Genomic DNA, 23,147 nt, shown 5'->3' with positions numbered 1-23,147 from the left:
ATTCGTCGTTCAAAAATACGTAATCGCCCTATTTACACCATTTTACTACACACAATAGTATTTGAGATATTAAGCGAAATATGTTTTCAATCCCCAGCTTCGGGGATGGTTTTTATCCCCTTAACATGAATTAAAGCCAATAAAAAGATAGATGTCGAATATTTTTCGCTACTCCTGCAAGGTTTCATTAAAATCGGAGATTTACACCCCTCATTGTTCCCTTGTCAGACAATCGCATGGAAGACAATAATTGTCTAAACCTCATACATTACAATATTATTTATCCCTGGCAGCTTGGTTGAGACATAACAGTCGTTATATTTAGAATCTTCCTTGTGGAGAATCTACTACAGTCCTGAAATTGTTACACCTACTGAAACTGCTGTGTACAAAAAGCAGGACTATATTCATACCAGTAAGTACTTTTCAAGTGATTAATTAAAATACACAATTTATTAACTAGTATTTATATACAACTTTTTGTCATAACTTTGGTCTTTCCAGGTGGCTGTATCTCATGGATAATTGTTTCTTAATTTTTGTGTTCCACATATTTGCCAGCACAATCATAACAATCTTAACACTATGAAAGCAAGGAATCAAATCAATCCACTGTATTGAACTTAAATCTTTAAATTCTTTAACATTTACATAACAATTTTAAAGAATCAATTTATCTTCTCAGCAGCTTAGATGTTTTACTCTATCACAAATTTATTGCTAAACATTATAGTATTTATTCTGTAAATTTGAATTCTGATCAGTAAAACATAAGAATGGAATTGTATCACTGTAAGAACGTATTTTTTACTCTGTATGTCAATATAGTTAAAACATCAAATAATTCAATTACTCTTTTTACTACTGTAAAATTAAGAAACTAATATTTACTTCCTACATTTTTGTTTGGAACAATAAACCATAAGAATGGAATTATATCGCTTTCAAAGTTATTTCATATTAGTAAATTATTTCCCAACGCATGTCCTCGTTACGTATTCTGCAACTTAAAATTAAAGAGAAAATATTTACGTACACTTGCACCAAATAAGTAGGGAAAATTATATTTATTCATACAAAATTAATGAAAAACATTAAAAATCATCTGATTTTACAACAACTGAACTACATAATTAAAGTATAATCTAATTTGAAATAAAATGCCGCTATGTCACTTTATATGTAAGTAAACGGCTCGCCTAATCGTGAATTTAGACACTGGTGACACCTGAGCGAAGATTCCAGAACTATATTTCTAGCAGAAACAGCACAAGCTTATTTGAAATTCCCTGCGACCCCTAGATCTAATTCAGACAGAATTAATGGGAATAAATGTACGTACATGCATAGATCCATCACTCAAGGGTGCATGACCAAATAAAAGCCCCATCAAGCGTTGACGCGAAATCGGCAGTGAACGTATTGTAAAAAGTGCACATCAAAACAGATGAAGCGATTAATACAAATATGTTTAACAAAAGTGTTTAATAAAAGTGTGTTTAACTCCTTTTTAGTAAAAAAGAGTCTGTAGGAGTAGCTTCATGTTTTTCTCCTCACTATTTTTCCTTTCTGATGTAGATTCTACAACGTTTTGAAAATTCAAATAATTGAAGCATGTATAACACGTTTGATCGAACTCGACCTTCTACATCTTTTTTCAGTTTTAATTTTGAAGCACGTGATTCGTAAGCAAAGTCGAGTCGCTCGGAGACAGGAGATGAATTTTCCCATTCCTTCGGTCTGCCGTTTCCTTCTACACTCCCCACCACCACTTCTTCCAGCACAACACCCTTTACTGCAGTTTATGCAGTGATGCTCAGGAAACGTACCCGCGGGCATCTAGCAGTGCCCAAAATCGCTCACGTGCGACCTAGCCTGAGCGGTTTCCCCACTCTTTGCGGAACAGCTAGGAGTAGGGTTCCTTGTGAATATACGTATCAATGCCTGTTACAACTACAAGTATGCTCACGATGGATGCAAAAGACCCAGCAAAGACGTGTACTATTCGCGTCCTACGAGAAGTCTCGTGGAATACCTTTAAGTGCAACGCGTTTCACCAGACTTCACACGAAACAAAAATAATAAGTCATCTTGTATTTATTAATTTTGAATGTATCTGAACACAATAAGCTCTGAAAAGAGCTGATTTGTAATTTCTGTCGATCTGTAAAGATCGGTCGTAGTAGCTCTGAAAAGAGCTGTTAGTTTTACATTCACCATTCACTCTTTTTCGCTCTCTAAATTACTAATTACAGTTACTAATTACTTATTTCTAAATATATATTAACGTAACCATTATCGGTACTGCTACTACTATCACTACCATTACTACCACCACCACCACCACCACCACTATTACTGCTAGTAATATTTACACTATCAGTATTAATAGCAAGAGTTACAATACATGATTTTTCCCTGGATCTTCGAAACTGTTTCTTATTGACTAGTGCACAAATGTCAGATAATAAATTCTGACGAACTAAGAAGAAAGTAATATTTTAAATTTACATCTAATAATCTACTTTTATGAGTAGTCTTTGCACTTTTCGCAAACATGTATGAAACAAAACATTGATTTTGCTTTCGTAACAAACTTGAAAATTTTAGGAAATTTCAACGGTGGTAAATAGGCGTAGAAGTTTAAAACATTTGGATCCTTTTCATTTTTTGATTTAGGTCAATCTGGGCGGACGAAAGGCAAATATGGCGCCGACTGTAGTAAGAAGAAAGAAATAATAATAAAACAAAAATTGCTTTGAAAGAGTATAGATTACTTTGTTATTCATTATGTGTAATGCATGCGTTTAAAAATCCGTTTCCTGCGAGAAAAAGAAAACAGAACCCTTCGATATTGATACCGTATTTTTCGCTACGAATCATAAAACTTTAACTGTGGCATACAACCTCTGAGCGCACAGGTAAATACCATAATGATGAACGGTTCTGCGATAATGGAATAATACAACAAGTCAAGATGATAGGAGTTACTGTTAATATGATCTCCAAAACAGTAACTGCCAGCCAAAATATGCGAAGTATAATAAAATCTCTTTCTTTCACTATAAGAATAATCTGCTCCAAATTTTGAAAGAGTACATGTGCTAACGATTATCCTCTTAAATGTTAAACTATAACATACAATTATTATTGCCACAAATAATTTTCCAAATAATAATGAAATATTATAATTTACTTTACTAAAACAGAGAATAATTGAAAGGTCGGAGACCTTTATGCATAATTGCTTTATAGAAAAAGATATTTTGATATTTAGGACCAGATCTTTCTTAGAAAATGTTACAATGTGAAATTACTTTTACCATACAGTCCCTGTTTATGCACAAAATATTTCCAAACAGGAGAATGCTTATTCCTATCGCTATATGTATACAAAAGGGTCTTATAGCATTTGGGAGTTCACTAATCTTTGAAAGTGTTGCTACGAAGAATTACTTTATGTTCCAAAAATTCTGGGTGCCGTATTGTTTTAAAACCTAATTAAAAGAAATTAAGGGTACGCGGCAGGTAATGATTCACTTTTCAAATGTGTCACCGATGAAAGCAGCCTGAATATGCACATACCATTATTGACTGAATCTTCGTTAATAAAGGCTTTCTTCATACAATATATTATTTTTATTTAGAGTTACTGTCACTTTAAATTGTATATGCAGCAAATCGGTTGATTTTTTTCACATAAAACAAAATCCATGGATTCTACGGATTCTTCAGATAGAAAAAGAGTTGTAAAGGAAGAACGACAACTATGGATTGTCTTTAATAAACAATCAACTTAGCGGTGGATACCAAATAATCTGCGTCGGTATGGTAAGCATTATTGTGACCGAACAGGTCGCATCTCCCTATTTATCTATGGTGTTGGGCTACGCAAACAAGCACACCGCTCATACTGTTTTGACGGCTCCCCACTCTGCTGCCGGAGTCGGCCTTGAAATCGATCGCGGGTAATTCTGGGCACGTTAGGCCGCCCGCGCTTGCCGCGGAGCTACTTGAGCATCGCTGCTTTAATACTGCAGCCCCTCCTTGGTATATGTATAGTACGTAAGTACGTATACCTAGCATCCTTTACTTTTCAGTCACTTTTTTGGATAAATCTTTTATGGTGTGTGTCGAATAGACAATCGATGTCCCACTGGTGAGAACATAGAAAGGGGGGCCTGTAGCACCAAAGGGTGTCAGGCTTGAAAAAATGGTGGTAGATAAAGAGGAAAGACAGATTGAAAGAAAAGGAAAATCCGTTCCCTGCCTCAAAATGACCTGACTTTAATTACTTGCCTGCATATTTATCGTGATGAAATAAAAAAAAATGTATGCCTTCTGAGTAACAGGGAATTCTGATTTCTTTAAAAATAATTGCCCCAGATAACTAATAAACATAAGTCTCTAATTAACCCTTTCATGATTGAATGTGTATTCAAACATATTCTTTCTTATTTTTTTAAATAGCCTTCCATTGTCATTCTGGGTGTGATAGCAGAAGAAAAAACAAGTCATGTATATCTTGCTAGTCAGAAAGGACTGTAGGAAGAAGTGGGCAGTAATGTAAATTAATATCGCTCACCTGTTCGACCCAGAGATTCGTTGTCATTATTTGGTTCTTCAAATTCTGCAGCAGAAAAAAAAACAAAAAATGCGTAATTAATGTTTCAGTTTACAGTTTATTTCATTGATTTCTTTTGTTGCATAACAAAAAGATTGTCGGACAATTTAACCTCTTGAGAAATGAATTTTTTAAGGTCAAGTAGAATAATTATATTTAATTTTGTAAATATGTAAATTTAAATCCATGGGAAGTAACAAATATACGTTTAATATTTTCAAGGGCGATAAAACACCACAATTGGATTATAAAATGCCCTGTAATGTAGTGTTTGATCGGTCTTCGTTTTGCAGTAGCAATGCTTTAAAATTTACATGTTTATATAGTAAACTAATAGTTGGAGGATTTTTTAATTTTGTAGACACATTGAGGAGGAGTAATAGAAGAAAAAAGTCTTAATTTTGTTGTATCTCTTATGATTTAATTTTTATAAAGTTTTAAAGATCGTAAATACTTGCGGAAAAGAACGTATAATGATTCGCTGATAAGATGAGTTCTGGCAATAATACAGATTTATTGGTTTCGAAGCTTATGTTGTCAGCAACACAGATAACACATACAGATGAAATGCAGACTAAAAAACTGCTGACAGTCAATTCTTCAAGTATGACCTAGTGATCGACAAAGCAGGGACCATTTACAATAGGAGTCCCATTAAAGGACCTGTGTCTTCCAAAACAAATATATCCTTGTTAAGCAACTGAATGATTTAGGTCACTGATATGCGTGAGCTATTATCCATTTCAGAACGTAGTGCTAATTACTACAAAATGAAAGCAGATTGGACACTTTGTCATAGACCACTTTGTGATCCAATTGGGGTACCCTACCACCCCTTCAAATATTGAAACGTATACTTGTTATACCCTCTCTAAAAACGAATCAAAGACAACAGACAAAATTGGGAGTAATTTTTTATGAATTTAAGAAAAATTAAACGTATATACTGATAGGTATGTAGCAGTCTTCTTCAAAAAGGTTTACCCACCAAAGCACGACTTGAGTCTGACAGATCCACGTGAAAATTGTTTTTCATTTTTTTTTGTTTCTTCCCGAATTTTGTTAAAGAAATTAGTCAACTATTTTGTACTGAGCTTTAAGTATTTTCTAATATTTAAAGTATACAAATTACTTTTTCCAAGTAAAAATTATCAAAATTATACGAGCTACGTGTTCTTGTAAAACGTTCCTATACCTTACTGGCTAATATGATTTCAGCCATTCTGCTAATCTGAAAAAAGTGAATTACTACTAAGAAAGAATTTCTGCTAACCCTGGAATGGCAACGTTTTTTCATAGTTTGATTTTTACACATTTTGAATATATAAAAAATTCTGTGAAAATTCACTGAAATACTTCTATGTATATATTTTGAGGTTATCAAATTCAAATGTTAAAAAAATACATAGAACATTTTTATTTGGAATTATGTCGCAGTACAGTAACAAGAATCAATGTTTTGCTGCGGCCATGAAAGACCCCAGTGTGCCATCGCAAGGTTAAGTATAGACGCGACTATGGTGTGAACTAAAATGTAGCTAATGATCTTGAAGGAAATGCCGGCACTTCACAACTCAAGTTCTAAGCTTTTAGACCCTTTTCGCCTTTAGCACATTACAAAAATTAGAAAGTATTGAGATTTTCTAAAAATTTTTATTTACACAATAGCCACATCTATACCAATGAAGATGCTTACTTACTCGTTTGTTTCAGATTAGCAGAATGGCGAGAATCGTGTCAGCCAGTAAACTACATCACATAAGAAAATGTAACTCATATAATTTCGATCTTTTTAGCTTGAAAAAAATTAAATTGTATACTTCAAATGCTAGTAAATACATAGGCGAATGCTTAGTATAAAATAGTCCACTGATTTCTCAAAAAAATTCCCAAAACAGTCTTAAAAAATTAACGTTTGGATCAGAACATTCCTTCAAATTACGACGAAGCAATTTTGTATCCCTTTTTCACGGCTTTCTATTGCGAAAAAATTAAAGAATAGAAACTTTTACTCACCACATCGATGAGCTGCGAGAGTTTCAGCTTAATACAAACGCGCAACACATCCGAGGTATTCACAACTGGTCGAACTAATTTATTATAATTTGAAAGCAAGTCGTCGTAGAGGCGTTTCGCATCTGGGTTACCAGCGACAGCTCCGTGGACCACCAACGCCGAGAGAAACCATAAACGCAGTGTTTCCCCTATTATGGGGTGCATCGTGGTCCCCCAGTTCACTATGGTCGACACACAATGTTTAATCAAGTCCTTCTTGACCACAAAACCACGAATCTATGAAATTAATAATAATAGTAAACAACATTTATTTTTAATTTCAAGCCTGTGGTAATTCGAATCTGACCCAGGCCAGGTCCAGACCCAACCCTTTCCCAATTTTCTTAAGGAATTTTTTCATTAATAATTCAAACTGCGAAAAATAAAAAACGGGGAAAAAGTTAAAAATACTGATGTATTGAAGCAGTTGCGGAACTGTACGTATATTTTTACATTCTATACATGTTATTGTTACTACTATCCTCCATTATATTCAGATTTTTTCAGACTAACTTAAACTTAACACAGGCCTAACCCATACCAATTTCTCATAACTTATTGTATAGAAAGTTCAGAAAAAATTCTAATGACAAATAATTGGAAAATTAGATATGAAGACTGGGTCAGATCTAACCTAAAGCTAAAGCTAGGCCTGGACCAAGTCTGGATCAAGTGTGCTTAATGAGTCAGGTATGACTCAAATGTGGGTTATAAAACAGGTGCAGGGCATGGGTCAGACATATGTAATGGGCCATTGACCAGACATGGGTTATGGTTCATGTGCGGGTTATGGGTCAGTCGCAGACCATGGGTCTTGCGTGGTTCGTGGGCCAGACATTGTAACGGGTCAGGTATAGGTCTGGGTTAGGTACATGTCATGGGTCCGATTCAGTCAGATCTTCATAGTTAATATATTTTGATTTAATAAAATTTCCGACTTCAATGTGTTAAGACGACGAAATCCCTAGTAACGTCGTGATATGAAATATTTAATGAATTTATCTGAGACTTGAACACTTCTGTCTGATGTGTTTTAAGTCGATGTCCCCACGCATCGATACACTAGTGGAAACGCGAATTCACGATGGATCGCGTACATGCGCTCGGCAACGACGAAGGATCGATGAACACTCCGCTTTCTCACTCACACTTGCCACCAGTCCGCGAATGTCTAATTACTTTTACGGAGCCAACTGGGTCAACGATATTTTATTTCGGATAATCGCAGCTCTCGGAAAGCCTGACCCTTTTTCCACAATCGCCAAACGCCTCTTCAGCCCTCGTAGAATACCCCAAAGCCGAAACCAAGGCGTCAATGTCCCTAGTGACAAGAGAAGTCTTGCGAAACACATTAGAATCAATGCTTTCCAGAAGACTTCTTTCGAAAAACATCCTATACTGTATTTTGAGAGATGGCTTATGGAATGCATTAGAAGCAATGCTTTTCATGAGACTTCTTTCAGGACTTGAACTGTAGCTATTATGTTCACTATTATCGTTCCGAAAGACGTCTCGTGACCCGCATTACAGTCAATGCTTTCTAACAGAGTTCTCTTGAAAAACAACCTACGATCTTCCTATCTCCGAAATATGTCTCGTAAAACGCATTAGAATCAATGCTTTCCAGAGGACTTCTACTGGGACATGAACAAAACGCCTCTCATTCGTAACTGTCAACTGAAAACAAAATGCTTTCCACTATTGACTTTAATTAAAAATCGAACAATTTAAATGAACTACACTTAATTAACTGTATATAAGAGGAAAGGAAGAACTGTCAATGAATGCTAATTTATCAAAATTAATAGCTTTAAGTTAAGAAGACATTGACCTAACCTCGCGCACTCCAGGCCGCACCGATCTCGAAGCAGCTTCCAAAAGCACTGTACTCTGACGCACTGCACCCACGACTGAACAATTGGGGCTGAGGACTCTGAGGACTGAGGTGTGAGGACAGATCTTTCGAGGATTCTGCCGCCAGCAGCCGCACTGAGCTTGCGCATATGGCGGCACCATGTTCCATTTCAAGTTTCCGCGAAAATTTGAAGCATGAAATATCTATAGTGGCTGCATTCCGAAATTAGCTGACAGCGATGAAAATGTTGCAAATGCATTCGAAATTTCAAAGTAGCGTGCTGATTTTATTGAACTGTCACTATTTTGGTACTACCATTTCACATAAGTCGATTCTAGGGAACTGCTCATTTCCGGCTATTTCTGCTCATCTGTAAGGGGTGGTGTGGCTTCAGCAATACACATGGCGGATGCTACATGAGGGCTGTTTCTATTTACCTACGCCCTACGCTAACGTATAGTGTACAGTTTCACATTATCCCATTATCCGTCTAGTTGACGCAACGACAGGACCGAGTAAGCCCTGGCACGTGGCTCTTTGTTTTTTTATAAGCTCTTATGAAAGTTCTGCATTATTCAATTCTTGTTATTAGAATTAATAACACATTAATTATTATTATATTAATTATTATTAATAATTAATAATATATTTTCGTCAGTAACTCTATGTCCATTTCGTTTTCATTGTATTCATTATTAAATGAAGCTACTAATTCCATTACTAAGCTGCAAATTGTTGCCGCAGTTGTTGAAACATCCATGCTTGAATATAAATATAGCTCTTAACTTGCACTACAGTTTGAAATTTGAACCTGTTGAAAATTGCTGTTATTTTCGTTCCGAATTACAATGCTGCTATCAGTGCTGCAACTACAGAATTTAATTTCGGAACGGGTAAATATTCGAATGTTCAGCTTCGGCAGTATTAGCAGTCTCAGCTAATTTCGGAATGCACTCGCTTTAAGGGGTGGTAGGGTACACCAATTGAATCACAAAATGTTCTATAACATAGTGTCCGATCTACCTTCGTTTTACAGTAATAATACTTTAAAGTTAACATGCCTATACAATAATCTAATAGTCGGAGGATTTTGTAATTTTGCACATACATTGTGAACCAAAAGTATGTCAGCAGTCACCTGTTCAAGATGGCTCAGCAAGCGAGAAAGCAGAGCCTGTTTACAATACAAGTCCCATTGAAAAACTTGTGTTTATGAGGGTCTTAACACATGTTAAAGACTTTTCGGAATAAACACAACCTTCTCAAGCAACCGAAAGCTCTAGATCAACAAACTCTTTCAATATGTCCACGGGCTGATTTGTCCACGGCCTGGTTTGTCCCACCGATATGTGTAAACTATATTCGTTTCAAAACATAATGCTAACTAAGGCATTATTATTACAAAACGAAAGTAGATTAGACACTATGTTATAAGACATTCTGTGATCCAGAGGCCGTATTTAGATCATATGCATCTGCGCTGCAAAAATTATCTGTCAAAATAAGCACAGAATATTTGAAAACAAATTTCAAGAGTATACAGGGTGTTCGACAACAGGTGTCCAAATAATTTAAGGGGTGATTCTTGGGTGATTCTAAACAACTTTTTTCTTAGCGAAAATGTTTGCTGCGGCTTTGTTAACAAGTTGTTAACGAAAAACGTCGACCAATCAGAGAGCGTCTTTCGCCAGCGCTCGGCCGTCCAGACAGGGCACAAGTTACGCGTAGCGTTCATTCTCGTCGTGCTCGAGGCTTGTACAAGAAACTCAACATGCATCAAGTTATTGCTGAATTTTTCTTGAACTATTGGATGAAAAATTTTGAAAAGAATCAGAGACACGTAAGCAGAACGTAAGTAGAACAATAGTATTAGTCATATTTATCTACCGAATTAATATGATTACTGTTCCGGTATTTCTTCAACACAAAACCGGCATTTTTCAATATTTTTCTCTTGTTAGTTTATTTTTTTCCAATTTAGATAATCAATTTAAAAATCTAAATAAATTCCATAATATGTGGCTCGATAGCTTACGTGTCTCTAATTCTTTTCAAAACTTTTCATCCAATAATTCAAAAGAAATTCAGCAATAACTTGATGCATGCTGAGTTTCTTGTACAAGCCTCGAGCACGACGAGAATAAACGCTACGCGTAACTTGTGACTCGTCTGGACAGCCAAGCGCTGCCTAAGACGCTCTCTGATTGGTCGATGTTTTTCGTTAATAACTTGTTAACAAAGCCGCAGCAAACATTTTCGCTAAAGAAAAAGTTGTTTAGAATCATCCCAAAAATGACCCCTTAAATTATCGGACACCTGTTGTCGAACACCCTGTACATTCTGATAACCAAAATTTTAGTTCACGTATTAACGTTTTTTTAAATATTTTTAAAAATATAGACAATCATTTAATAACACATAACATATTTAATAACCGTAAGGCAAAATTGATAAATGACATTATTATGTATTATGTAGATATAAGATTTTATAATTTTGTTAAATTGCGGCAAAAGAAGTTTAAAATTGGAAACAAATACACCAAATTTATTTTATTTCAACGCTTTATGATTTCAACATAAATATATTGTACATTAAAAAGCATCAAATTTCTTCGTTCATTTTATTTATTTCGCATTAATATTTTAATTCTCCGCAATAGACTTCCTGTCATATCCTCTGCATATTTCCGGAAACTAACATCCTCCAAAAACATTAGTCTTTATACTTACTATAGCGACCACTCCGTTTGTGAGCTCTATAATCACAGTCGATCACGCTTCTAAACACATTTAACCTCAAACATTCAACTTCTGAAGCTTAACGTGAATTCCTCGGAATTTATAAAAAAAGAAGAACACAATATTTTCTGTGATATATTAGAAGACTGTATTATAAACAACTAAGTGAGTAACGCCACAATATTACTATAAATAATACTTTGTAAATCATTAAATTCTAAACATTTTTTAATCATCGTTTAACCTCAAACATTCAACTACCGAAGCTCTAAACAAATTCCTCGGAATTTTATCTAAAAAGGTTACACAATATCTTCTATATTATAATAATGATAAATATATACTATAATTATAAATAATAATAGTAATAATAATAATAATATTAGAGGGTCATCATATAAACAACCAAGTGAGCAATGCCAAAATATTACTGTGACTACTGCGACACATACCTAACCCATGACTCCCCCAGTGTGCGTAAGACACACTGTCAAGGCCGCAAGCACAAGGACAACGTCAAATACTTCTACCAAAAATGGATGGAAGAACAAGCTCAACATTTAATCGACGCCACAACTGCAGCTTTCAAAGCAGGAAAAATCGCTTCAAACCCTTTTGCAGCGAATAAGGGAGCAGCCATCCCTCCTCCTCCCAATTTAGGCCCCAGACCTGGAGTCCCACCCCAAGGCCCTCCTGGAATGATGCCTCCACCAGGAATGCACCCAGGTGGACCAATGGGCCCTGGAGGCCCTATGATGATGGGACCTCATGGACCAATGCCTACTATGATGGGTATGAGACCTCCGATGATGGGGCCTATGGGACCAATGGGACCTATGATGGGACCGATGGGACCTATGGGGCCCATGAGGCCTCCAATGAATGGACCACCACCTCCGATGGGAGGGCCTCCACCTATGAAGAAGTAAAAATGAGTGATGGAGGTGTGTGTATTATTTCTATTTTTATTGTATTCAGAAAGATACTTTGTGCTTAGTGATAATGGAGAGATGATATGTATGTATGAATGTAAGCATTCTAAAGAGAAAAGTAGTTTTGTAATTCATGTAATGAAATATTGGAATAATTGTAAAAGATTTTGTAAGATTGAATAAAATTGAATGAATGTAAGTGTTGCAAAGTGGCTTATATTTTTGAAATGCTAAAATATTTTGAAACAATGAAATGCTTGGAAACATAGAAACATAGTCTTTGTAAAATCGAAAAAACTTCAATGAAACATTAAAATACTTCAAAACTTTGGAATGTAAAGTCTTTGTATTGTTTATTTAGAATATTGCAATAGGAAGGCTCATGTAATGAAACCTTTACATTGTAGAATGTTCATATAATAAAAGTTCCACTGTGTCGATGAAAGATTGAGCTATGTACATGCAAAAAATGTATTTACATGTATTTCAACCTTATAAAGATTATGTTTCAATGTTTCAGAGTATTTCAACACTTCAAAACATTGAAGGAAGTATATACACAAATGATATTTAAGAAGTATAATTTCAAAATTGGCTATGTCCATTTTTTAAAGGTATTGAGATAATTATTGCAATCTATTCCTGATTTTACTAGATCAAAGACCATTCTGTAAACTGATTTGTTCAACTAATTTCTTTGACAGAGAATATAGTCTTGGGATGTATATCAAAATTACTCCCTGAACATTCACAAGACACAAGTTGTATGTACATACATATCTTATGCTGCTTACTGACAATGAGCAGCTAGTTATAAATGATTTTCATGGATTGGACACGTAAGCTCACTGACAAAAGACATTAGGTAACCCGAAAACTCCGATTTTTTTTAAACTTTATCGGTTTCTTGGAAACTTTTAGGGAAGTATTGGATTATTTCTTTATCAGCTACCTTCCTTTCCTTTTAATGATCTACATATTTTTAAAACTAAAATATATATAAAAAACATGGTTGCAATGAAAATTTTATAGTTTTTCATGCTTCTCAAGATTATATTATTAAAGCAGTAAAAATTTGTTGTTTAAATAAAAAATTCTCCACTACCATCAATAGAAAAAGATTTGTATTTTTCCTCTCGTGGAATACCAAGTTAAATGGTTTAGAATAAAGCCCCAGTCAGCCAAACCTGCCGATGCAGAAATATATTACCCAATAAACACAAAACCATCTCAAAGAAATCTAACATATATTCACAAAGATAAAAGGTATCTTTAAGATTTTCTGTAAAAAAGTTTTACAGCATTTTTCAGACTGCACTATTACCACCGCAAGGGTCTCTTTAAGATGCCGCAAAGAATTCATGAAGATAACAAAAAAGAAATCGTCAAAATATCTATAAGATATCTATTTACAACCCAATTTCGTCTAAAATGTAGATTATTTCCATCTTTAAAAGCTCTTTAAAATGTCCGTGGAGAAATCTTGAAGTAACAAAAATCGTCAAGATACATGTAAAATATCTGTTTACAGCTGAATGCCGTAACTAGGTTATGTTTACAAATTAAAATTTAAAGAAATACGTTTTAAATGAAACAATCACCATTAATAAATGAAATATATATAATAACGGAAATATTTTATTTTGTTTTTATATTATTATATACATGTAATATATTTATGGAGATTTGTATGGATCAGTATTACTAAATCTACTCCTCCCTTGTTTTCTTCCTTTCCACTGCCCTCATCGGATTCTGCTTTACTGTCTCTAGGAGAGGTTATAAAATTCCTGTCTAGTATACACTGGTATACACAGTCACAATTAACATCGGTAAGCATTCTCGTATTCTCATTCGTGAATGGCAGCTCGCAGCAGTGAGCTTTCAAAAGAAGAAACCTAGCTTATTCTCCTTTAATAACAGCCTCTAAAAATACCTTTTTTTTCAATGCGCCTTTAAAATTTTAAAAAAAATTAAGAACGAAATTCAGACATGAAAACACACCGATATCTTCTAAAATACTGTTTTTTTTCATATATCTGATTGCACAGAAACATTTCACCTTTGCTGCCCTTAATTGTACCCTTCTTATTTTTTTAAAATTCATAATAGTTTAGTCAAAATCAACAATTAAGTGACTTTCTAAAACAGCAATCGTCGCTGCGCATGCGTAACAAGACAATAGGCGGGACATTTAAATGGTTTGAAGTTCTCGTATGTAATTAAAACAGAAAATTAAATGAATCGACTAGAATTTTATGAATCTAATAGTGTAAATCGAAAGTCTGTAATTAGCACTTCCCAAAAATGTACTTTTTCCTATCTGCACCTCTATAGATATACCAAAAGATAGTAATATGAAGTAAACAGTATAGCTGGTATATTAGAAAATACACTGATAAATCATGAAAACCGCATACTCTATAATTATTTCAACATAAAAAAGATGGCATTAGACTGTTCGAAACTGCAGCCCTCCTAATTTTACAAAAATCACAAGAATTTAAATAAGAGAGTAAGTATGTTAGGTAACCATGATGAGGTTAGGTGAGCTTGTGGAATTCAAATTACTCCTGTAGTGAATATTTCCGTTTAAAATGTCTAAATCAATATTTTGATAATATCACCCTCTGAATATGTGCCTTTTTTTAATTGCACTCTCACGGTTTTTCAGAAAACGCCAGAAAACAAGGTACCTTCTGAGCTTGTTGAAAAACATTCATATCTAGTAAAATACAACTTATTTTCAAGAGATTTCGATATAGAGCAACATCATTTTTATTAATTCTGATTATAATCTCGCTAATTTTTCGAAATTCGTAAATATTTGTACGAAAAATACATGACTGTGTAACTTTTGTTAGTTGTGCTTGGCTGCAGTGAATATTCTCATTTAAAAGCCGTAAACGTAAATCAGTCTTTCGAAATCAGCGGTTTTCGTATATGAATTTATAGAATTCTTAAACTAAGAATTGAAATCACACAATTTGGCAAAAAAGAGGATTTCGCATTGAAGTATTTGCGGAACTAAAATTATATTTTTTCAAGAAAGACAAATTAGTGTTACTTGAATTTTCAGTTTTCTTTTTATTGTCATATTTTTGCGTTATTTATTTATGACGACTTCAATTATTGATTTGAAAGTCTGTCTTCAAAGCTGCTTTTGGGTTAATTGCTAATCGCGTGATTTCTCACGCGTTGGTTGAGTCTCCTATAAATGTTTTGCTGAAATAGTGAACTAATACTCATAGTTGTCTTTTAATTCTGTATTTTTACAAGACATAAAGCATGTGGAATTTATGACATTTCTGGTCGAAATGCAAACCTGTCTGAATTCTAAGATGATCCTTGATGAGTCACTTCCAAATGTTTTAATGGTAAAACTTGGGAGTGAAAAAGAGGGACAAAGCGGCCGCCTCGACTTTCTTGAAGACTTTTCTTAAGGGTGATCTGGACACTGTCACTAGCCTATTATACTAAGCGTTACCCTACATCTAATTAACAGTCACCCAGAACTCGATTCGTCAACTTACACAGTATATACAAAAATCGAGTTTTGTTATGCAATAAATAGGTTAGTGGTAATTTGGGAGAACACTTGATTTTCTACTTTATCCCCTCACTCTTCCCCAGGTTAAGACACGGGGTTGAAACTTGGCACAAACTGATTTTTTATTATAAATATCGAATGGCTCATCGCTAGTTAAATTTGATTTAGGACGTTTATGAATACTTTTGATCCTCTTATCTAGCTCGGCTCTTTTATTTCAACTCGAATAATATTCAGCCGTTGCGTGCCAGGGAGATAAAATAATAATAATATTATTATTTTTATTTATATTATAAATAAATATTATATTATAAATATTTATATTATAAATAAATAAATAATATTATTATTTTTATTTATATTTATAAAATAATAATATTATTCAACAATCGTTATCTTTATTTGAACAATTGCAAATAAAAAATTTAGTTGACGAATGAAGATAATTTTTCTATTCGTGGAGTGTTTCATCTTAGGCGTCGAATCAGTTTTTCGTCTTTAATCTGTATCTTTATTTGACGATTTATTCGAGTTGGAATAATTTGCAAGCGCAGGTCGAACCGCCGAATATCGATTGCCGTGCTGCCAGCAATTCGAGGCAGCCTCGCCTCGCGCGTACAATGTATATACATACATACATACCTACATACGTACAGTACATATATAACATAGTTAATTGCCTAACATTTGAATTTTCACACTTTCCATCTTATTTTTTTGAAACTGTATAATACGAGTGAATTGATGATATTTTCTCAGAAGTCTGTTTTCATCAAAAGTTATAGTCCTCGTTATAGGTCACAAAAAGAGCATTTTGTATTTTAATTTTATATGTTATTTGAAAGTGCTCACCCTCTTCGAATGGTGGAAAAGGTTTCTAAGGAATTTAGTTTACACTAAAAATCATATAGGCCGTACTCCGCATAACGAAAGACGTGCAATCAAACATGAAACCTCTCAAGATTACAGTCAGAATTTCGTTGCTATTATTGGAAACTTAGCATTTCTCATTTTAATAATTTGTGTGACAACCTTGCTTTTCCTTTCAAACACAACCATGGAAAAACCCATAAATGCATTCAAGAGGCCTACAGGGTTTCCACCACCACCTACCCTCTCAAAAGGGCCCGATGCTTGCCTTCGGTGAAGAGGGCTGATTTTAATTGACTCTCGAACTGTACGCGCTGTTGTAATAAAGCATTCTGTAGTTAACATAAAAGTTAATTATTCCTGGGAATCCAACACTATTACATAAAGTATGATCACGGATTTGCGAGAGAAATACAAAATGATCAGCCGCTTTTTATCAACCGTTCTAGTACAAATATCATAGTATAATTATGATCCTTCGTAATTACGGTACAGGAAAAATGACCGTAAAAAATCAATAATGTGTTTAGGTTTCTATTTCGGTTTTGACTTCCTGCTACTAAGTACATAGTAACCGAAGAAAATGCGGTTTCTATTTCTACTATCTATTATTATGTCTTTTCTTACAATTTTTTACCTAAAACTTACTGCAAACATGAAAGTGTAATAAATCAATATTAATGATATCAATAAACATAAAGTACAACATCGCAGAAGACAGTTCCACGATTTTTAAGTCATTGTAAATTTGTAAAGTGTATGTAAATCTTTGTAGCTGTATATTAAACTACTTTTCAATAATAGTTTTTCTTTACTCGTACATATGGTACATACGTATGTATGAACAATAGTGTAACGCATACCTGCACCCAAATCGTAACAGTTATCTGCACCCAGAATATCCCTCCTACCTCAGGTGCTGGGTGACCCCTGCAGAGCTATCCTAGCAAGGGTCCGAAACTCAAGGAACAATGCAGTCACAAAAGCTAGAAATCGGACTAGGACCTAGCATTCCCAAGTATGGAATTTTACATTTCTTATCATATTTCGATGCAAGTATTACCAATTGATTCCTTATGGTTTTCCGATTACAATGATACTAAATATCGCGATTTCAAAATCCAAATTTTTTACTAAACACTTTTAAAAATTCTATCACTACAATGCTTTTACTCTGTCGGTATGTCTAATACCAGAGATGACTGCTCCCGGGTCAGTTATACAAAAGTGTTTAGCAAAAAATTCGGATTTTTAAATCACAGTAGTCTGTAGCATCTAACTGCACCAAACTGTACCTGGACACTTCTCATCGCACAACTAACACGAGAGCAGTCATTTCTGGTATTAGATTTGTCAATAGAGTAAAAGCATTGTAGTGATAGAATTTTCAAAAGTGTTTAGCAAAAAATTCGGATTTTTAAATTGCGGTACTGTCTGTAACGCCTAACTGCATCCGAGCATCGAATGGTATGATAAAGACGATTGAGAGTGATCCAAATTGTGTCGGCAGAATATAACGGATTCGTACTATTTTTTAAAAAGTTTAAACAAAATCGGAGATTTTCAGTAAGTGGTAATAAATATTTTCTTTAAAAACAGCTGTCTCGAGAGGGGCTCTTTGAGGTGCCTCGCCTGTGGCGTCGGGTACACGTTGGTTTATGGCCTGACAATCAAAGATTTGCGACTTTTCCGCAAAATGTAAACTTTGTTCTTATGCGTACTATCATTAAAGTGACATACAGATGAACCCTTATGTTTTGTCGATTAAAATGGTACCAAATTCTATGCAAAGCAGATCATTTTTAATGAAGTTAAGTTAAAATTGTAAAAATCGTTTTTTGTAGATAATTTCTTTGTAAATCATCCTAACTATATCGTATTTCGTATCATTTTCATTGGGAAAACATAAGGAATCAATTGGTAGTACTTACGTTGAAGTATGATAGAAAGTATAGAATTCTACACTTTGGTTTGCTAAGACCTAGTGCTCTCTTTGCTTTAGAAGTCTTCCTTTTCTAGCACATAGGAACTCTTAGCAAACCAAAAAACTCAATACACAATTAATATCCATGTAACCTACATGAAGTTAGCTCACAGTAGTAACCAATTTATAGTAACCAACTATGAGTGAGCAATTAAAAGTAATTACAATTACTGGGGATCTGTGCACGCGTGTCTGGAAGTTACTAGATTTCTGTTTCATATTTTTGTTTATAAAATTTGTTGTTCATTGATCTAATTATTATTTAGTAAGGGTTGAGCAATTAATTCTAAGCAAAGAGAAATTTTTTGGTAGCTTCGGTAGATTGTTTTGTGCACTATTTTAGAAGTTTCGTGACATTGAATATCCGTTGCCAACCCATAAAAATCCCTAGATTCCCAAAAAAAGCTTTTTGAAAATATTTCGAAAACTAAAAGTGAGCAATTAGAAGTAATTGATGAGCAAGTATGGGCAATTAAAGAGCAACTTTTTACCTATGTTTTGTTAAAATTGGTTATTACTGCTGTAAGGTAATTTCACATGGATCCATGTGCATATACCGCCCCACATCAGCCTGCAAAAGTACGAACTTCGAAATAAAATCCTAGTCTGTTCCCTTCTAATAGTACCCTCCGAAAGTACCTTGTTCTAATTGCACCCTCACAGTTTTACAAAAAAATTAAAAATGAAATTCTAAATTTCAATATCTTCTACAATACTGCTTTTTTCGTGCATCTGACTGTACAGAAAAATTGCTCTTTTGCTGCCCTTAATTGTGCCCTCATTACTTTTTTAAAATTCACAATAATTTAGTCAAAGTCAGCAAGTGATTTCCTGAAACAGCAAGCGTCACTGCGCATGCGTAACAAGACAAAATGCGGGAAATTTAAATGGTTTGAAGTTTTCGTACGTAATTAAAACGGAAAATTAAGTGAATCGTCTAGAATTTTGTGAATCTAATAGCGTAAATCGAAAGTCTGGAGTTAGTATCTTCCAAAAATGTACTCTTTCCTATCTGCACCTCTATAGATATGACAAAAGATAGTAACATGGAGTAAAGGGTATAGATAGTATGTTAGACAACAAATTGATAATTCACGAAAAACCGCATATTGTAAAACAATCTCAACGTAAAATAAATGCATTAGTCTGTTTGAAATTGCACCCCTTTCTAATTTTACAAAAGGCGAAAGAATTTAGATAAGGAAGTATGTTAGGTAATCACGACGACGTTAGGTGGGCTTATACAGTTCATATTATTCCTGCAGTGAATATTTTCGTTTAAAATGTTTAACGTGCTAACTCTAGGCATGCTGAAAAACATTCATATCTCGTAAAATACAGCTTATTTCCAACAGATTTCAATCGAGAGCAACTTCACTTTTATTCATTCTGGTTGTATTCTCGCTAGTTTTTCGAAATTCATAAATATTTGTATAAAGAACACATGACTATATAACTCCTGTTAGTTGTGCTTGCCTGCAGTGAATATTCTCATTTAAAAGCCGTAAACGTAAATCAGTCTCTCGAAGTCAGCTGTTTTCGTGTATGCTTTTGTGGGATTTTTAAATTAAGAATTGAAATCATGCAATATGGTAAAAAAGAGAATTTTCGCATTGAAGCATTTGCGAAGCTAAAATTATATTTTTTCAAGAAATACATGGTATAGGCAACATTCGAAGCACTCTTGACGTATTACCGACACGGAAAGAACTACTGCAGACTCCTTGCGGCTCTTGTGGTAGCGTCATTTCGTTTCTCACCGTTAGACGCAGCACTTTCAGGGTTTCCGGTTAAACTGATCACCCTGTATATGGTCTAAGGTAATGAAAACTTTTTTCCCTAGAGAAATAACTGTGGCGATAGAAGTTACACGCAGTCGCGTGATCGTTTACCGAAATGTCGATTCCATTTAACGGAACTCGTACACGTTCGAAAGGTATTATAAGTGCGATTGCAAAACACTTGAGGAATTTAACTTTAAAACCAGTAAAGTCAATCAACGTAAAGTTTGATCCCTATCATAATGCGTTAGAAGCGAGGTTAGTTTATCCAAGCTTTGTTAATACATAGTGTAAATTAAATTCTCTACTTCGAAATCTTTTATGAAATACACAGTTTAATGTAAATCATCAAATTTATTTTCGGTTTTAAATTTTGAGTGTACTATTCTGGCACTATATTTTAAAATACCATGATATTGTAATATCATTTTAATCATTAAAGTATAATATCTGATTACAATAGCACTTTAAAAAATTCAGATAACAATCATTTTTGACATCATACGTGATCTTGTAACGAATAATTTAGTTTGTTTATAACAATCTCGGTGTGACGTCAGGCCATAAACTAGGCGCATGTGCTACATGAAATTTCTCGTAATAGACGACGTCAACCACTAACGCGATCGTAGTAATAAGATAAAATCACAGTAAAAAAGGAACTAAATTGCTCATTAGTACTATTCAAATTTACAATACGTTTAGTGGAGTTAATGAATATGAATAATTGAACAGGTATTCATATTTAGTATTTATGCAAGAGTTGTTTGCTAGTTCAAGTATACGAACATTCAATTGAAATTTTAGATAATTTTTCATCCCTTTTTACTTAACTTATATGCTTTATTATTTATGATACGAAGTACAACTACTCAATAACTGCATGTCAAATAATAAAAGGTCACGTTATAAAAAAATATGTCTCATACTTTTATAATTTTTATCAGTTACATAATTAGAGAAGCATTTAAACTTGTTATAAAATTTAGGATAATATGAAGATCACATAAATACGATATCTGAAATGGTAATTGTCATTGCTTTTTGTTTATAAGAAAGTGAAAGCATCTAGATTAATGACTACAATTTAATTTTACTAAAGGAAAATACTTTACAATAAAAATGCTTATATACAATATATTTACAGAGATTTTTTCTTTCACATTACGACACCAAAGATTATTGCAACAAATCCACGTTGCATTGTAAAACCCAAAATTGTCTCTGACCTATCTGAACCTGAAATCACAGTGAAGTTATGTAAGTAATATTACGTTTCACTTGAAAATATTTTAACTTTAATTAATAGCTAAATATCTCATTGTTTTAAATATATATTAATATTAAGATAATATGCTTATAGGTGAACTTAATAATTTAAAAATTATTGTACATAAATAAGCAAAGTAACAATATTAAAATAAATAAGATCTTATTTTTTAAATATTGTATTGTTAACAAGACATTTCATAATCATAACTATAATGCTGTATCTATGAATTTATTTTTTAGTATCAGGTGATAACATAGTATTCAAAAGTTCACACTTGACTTGTTTGAATATCTTGGAACTTTACAACAAACACATCACACCACTGTCCACATCTGAATCCAAAGCTGATAGTGAAAACATAGGGGAAGAAGAGAAGAAACCAAAGAAACGGAGGAGACTTAGAATTAGACCTGGAGGCAAACGTAAAGGAGTATTTTTATAATTTCATTAGCAGTTTAATCATGTACACATACATCTTTTAATATTAAACAAAAAGTTGAATTTAATTGCAAAAGTGTGAGCTAAATAATAAAATCTGTTTAGTCAATATATATTGAAAATAATTTCATCGTTTATTTGAAACAAAATCCTAATTTTCAGCTCTTTTTTAATTTATAGAACATCAATTTAATCTACATTGTCAATTTATAAAAGAGATCTACTAATGATGTACTTCTTGAATACTATGTTTTGAGTGGAAACAGGAAACAATTTTATAAACGTTAAAATTATTTCTATTGTTAGCGTTGAACTATTTTCTGTAGTAAAATTGAATTACTTAATTGTTCTTTCCTCTTTTTATTAATTCACTTTAAAAAAAGCATTCTCATATTTATATTAGAAGACAAACTCATCTTCAAAATGGCTAACCATGTGTCAAATAGTAAGAATTATAATATGAAACTCATTGATACTCTTTACAATCAGGTTCCAGCCTTTACAGATGTTTTTGATGAAGAAACATGGTACATTTTTGTTGCTTGCTTTGTAGCAGGAACATTTTTAGTTGCTTTTATTCTTTCAAGATTTATTACACTAAAACCTGTAGATTGAGATAGAAATAGTTTTAAAATGATATATTTCATAAAACAATGCATTTAATAAATTATATTGAACTAATACAATTCTTAAGTTACAAATGTGAATGTTGTGTACTGTATATTCAATTCTAATTATAATAAAATGTCATAAATAAATACCTATGTAGGTAATACTGTATCAAAATGCTTTCATATTAGTTGAATATTTTATCATTGTATAAATTATTATTACAGTTATTTAATATATATTACTTTTTTAGCTTTACACGTGCAATCTTTGTACTGTAAACATAATATTCAGTTTGCAAATTTGTTACAGTTACATTTACTATTGAATTCACTGTATATTTACAAATTTTATAATTATAAGTTTTCATCTTAAGTGTAACAAAAATTACATAATGCATAATAAAAAGCTGTTTAAACATGAATATTAATCATA

General features: G+C 33.3%; 4 protein-coding genes across 5 annotated transcripts in view; 3 read left to right on the top strand and 1 right to left on the bottom strand.

Moving 5' to 3' along the window:
* Positions 1–8,585, bottom strand: part of Nachralpha4 (nicotinic acetylcholine receptor alpha4) — a 160,436-nt gene extending 151,851 nt beyond the window's left edge. The window contains exons 1-3 of the mRNA XM_076391263.1: positions 8,516–8,585; positions 6,641–6,916; positions 4,586–4,630 (exon numbers count right to left, since the gene is read on the bottom strand). Coding sequence (XP_076247378.1) covers positions 4,586–4,630; positions 6,641–6,844 — 249 coding nt within the window. The 5' untranslated portion in view covers positions 6,845–6,916; positions 8,516–8,585. The remainder of the gene's footprint in view (positions 1–4,585; positions 4,631–6,640; positions 6,917–8,515) is intronic.
* Positions 8,586–11,302: 2,717 nt separating this feature from the next.
* Snrnp-u1-c (small ribonucleoprotein particle U1 subunit C) lies at positions 11,303–12,438 on the top strand. 2 transcript variants are annotated; one of them, XM_076391262.1, is made up of 3 exons: positions 11,320–11,440; positions 11,542–11,576; positions 11,662–12,438. In XM_076391262.1, exon 3 carries the CDS (start codon positions 11,692–11,694, stop codon positions 12,202–12,204), a length of 513 nt encoding a protein of 170 aa, XP_076247377.1. In that variant the 5' UTR covers positions 11,320–11,440; positions 11,542–11,576; positions 11,662–11,691; the 3' UTR covers positions 12,205–12,438. The 2 variants fall into 2 exon arrangements, with proteins under 2 accessions (XP_076247376.1, XP_076247377.1); XM_076391261.1 differs by lacking the exon at positions 11,542–11,576 and having other exon boundaries at positions 11,303–11,440; positions 11,662–12,436.
* An 8,013-nt stretch (positions 12,439–20,451) lies between these two features.
* On the top strand, positions 20,452–22,107 carry Mrpl53 (mitochondrial ribosomal protein L53). Its single transcript, XM_076390577.1, has 3 exons — positions 20,452–20,650; positions 21,540–21,652; positions 21,905–22,107. The coding sequence occupies exons 1-3, from the start codon at positions 20,508–20,510 to the stop codon at positions 22,105–22,107; spliced, it is 459 nt and encodes a 152-aa protein (XP_076246692.1). The 5' UTR covers positions 20,452–20,507.
* A 416-nt stretch (positions 22,108–22,523) lies between these two features.
* Positions 22,524–23,130, top strand: LOC143186799 (uncharacterized). The gene has a single exon (XM_076390578.1). The coding sequence runs from the start codon at positions 22,527–22,529 to the stop codon at positions 22,716–22,718; it is 192 nt and encodes a 63-aa protein (XP_076246693.1). The 5' UTR covers positions 22,524–22,526; the 3' UTR covers positions 22,719–23,130.
* The last annotated feature ends 17 nt before the right edge of the window (positions 23,131–23,147 follow it).

The sequence above is a fragment of the Calliopsis andreniformis genome, unplaced genomic scaffold (assembly GCF_051401765.1).
Source record: "Calliopsis andreniformis isolate RMS-2024a unplaced genomic scaffold, iyCalAndr_principal scaffold0022, whole genome shotgun sequence".
In the NCBI taxonomy this organism is placed as follows: Eukaryota; Metazoa; Arthropoda; class Insecta; order Hymenoptera; family Andrenidae; genus Calliopsis; species Calliopsis andreniformis.
Note: the sequence above shows the minus strand (reverse complement) of the source record. Positions and strands in the feature narration are given on the sequence as shown.

What these genes read in the sequence shown, in the direction of transcription:
- Snrnp-u1-c (XM_076391262.1), top strand. Translation starts at nt 11,692, where the DNA reads ATGCCAAAATATTACTGTGACTACTGCGACACATACCTAACCCATGAC.
- Mrpl53 (XM_076390577.1), top strand. Translation starts at nt 20,508, where the DNA reads ATGTCGATTCCATTTAACGGAACTCGTACACGTTCGAAAGGTATTATA. An exon ending in CATAATGCGTTAGAAGCGAG is followed by an intron (nt 20,651 to 21,539) that starts GTTAGTTTATCC and finishes ATATATTTACAG; the next exon opens with AGATTTTTTCTTTCACATTA. An exon ending in TGAAATCACAGTGAAGTTAT is followed by an intron (nt 21,653 to 21,904) that starts GTAAGTAATATT and finishes TTTATTTTTTAG; the next exon opens with TATCAGGTGATAACATAGTA.
- LOC143186799 (XM_076390578.1), top strand. Translation starts at nt 22,527, where the DNA reads ATGGCTAACCATGTGTCAAATAGTAAGAATTATAATATGAAACTCATT.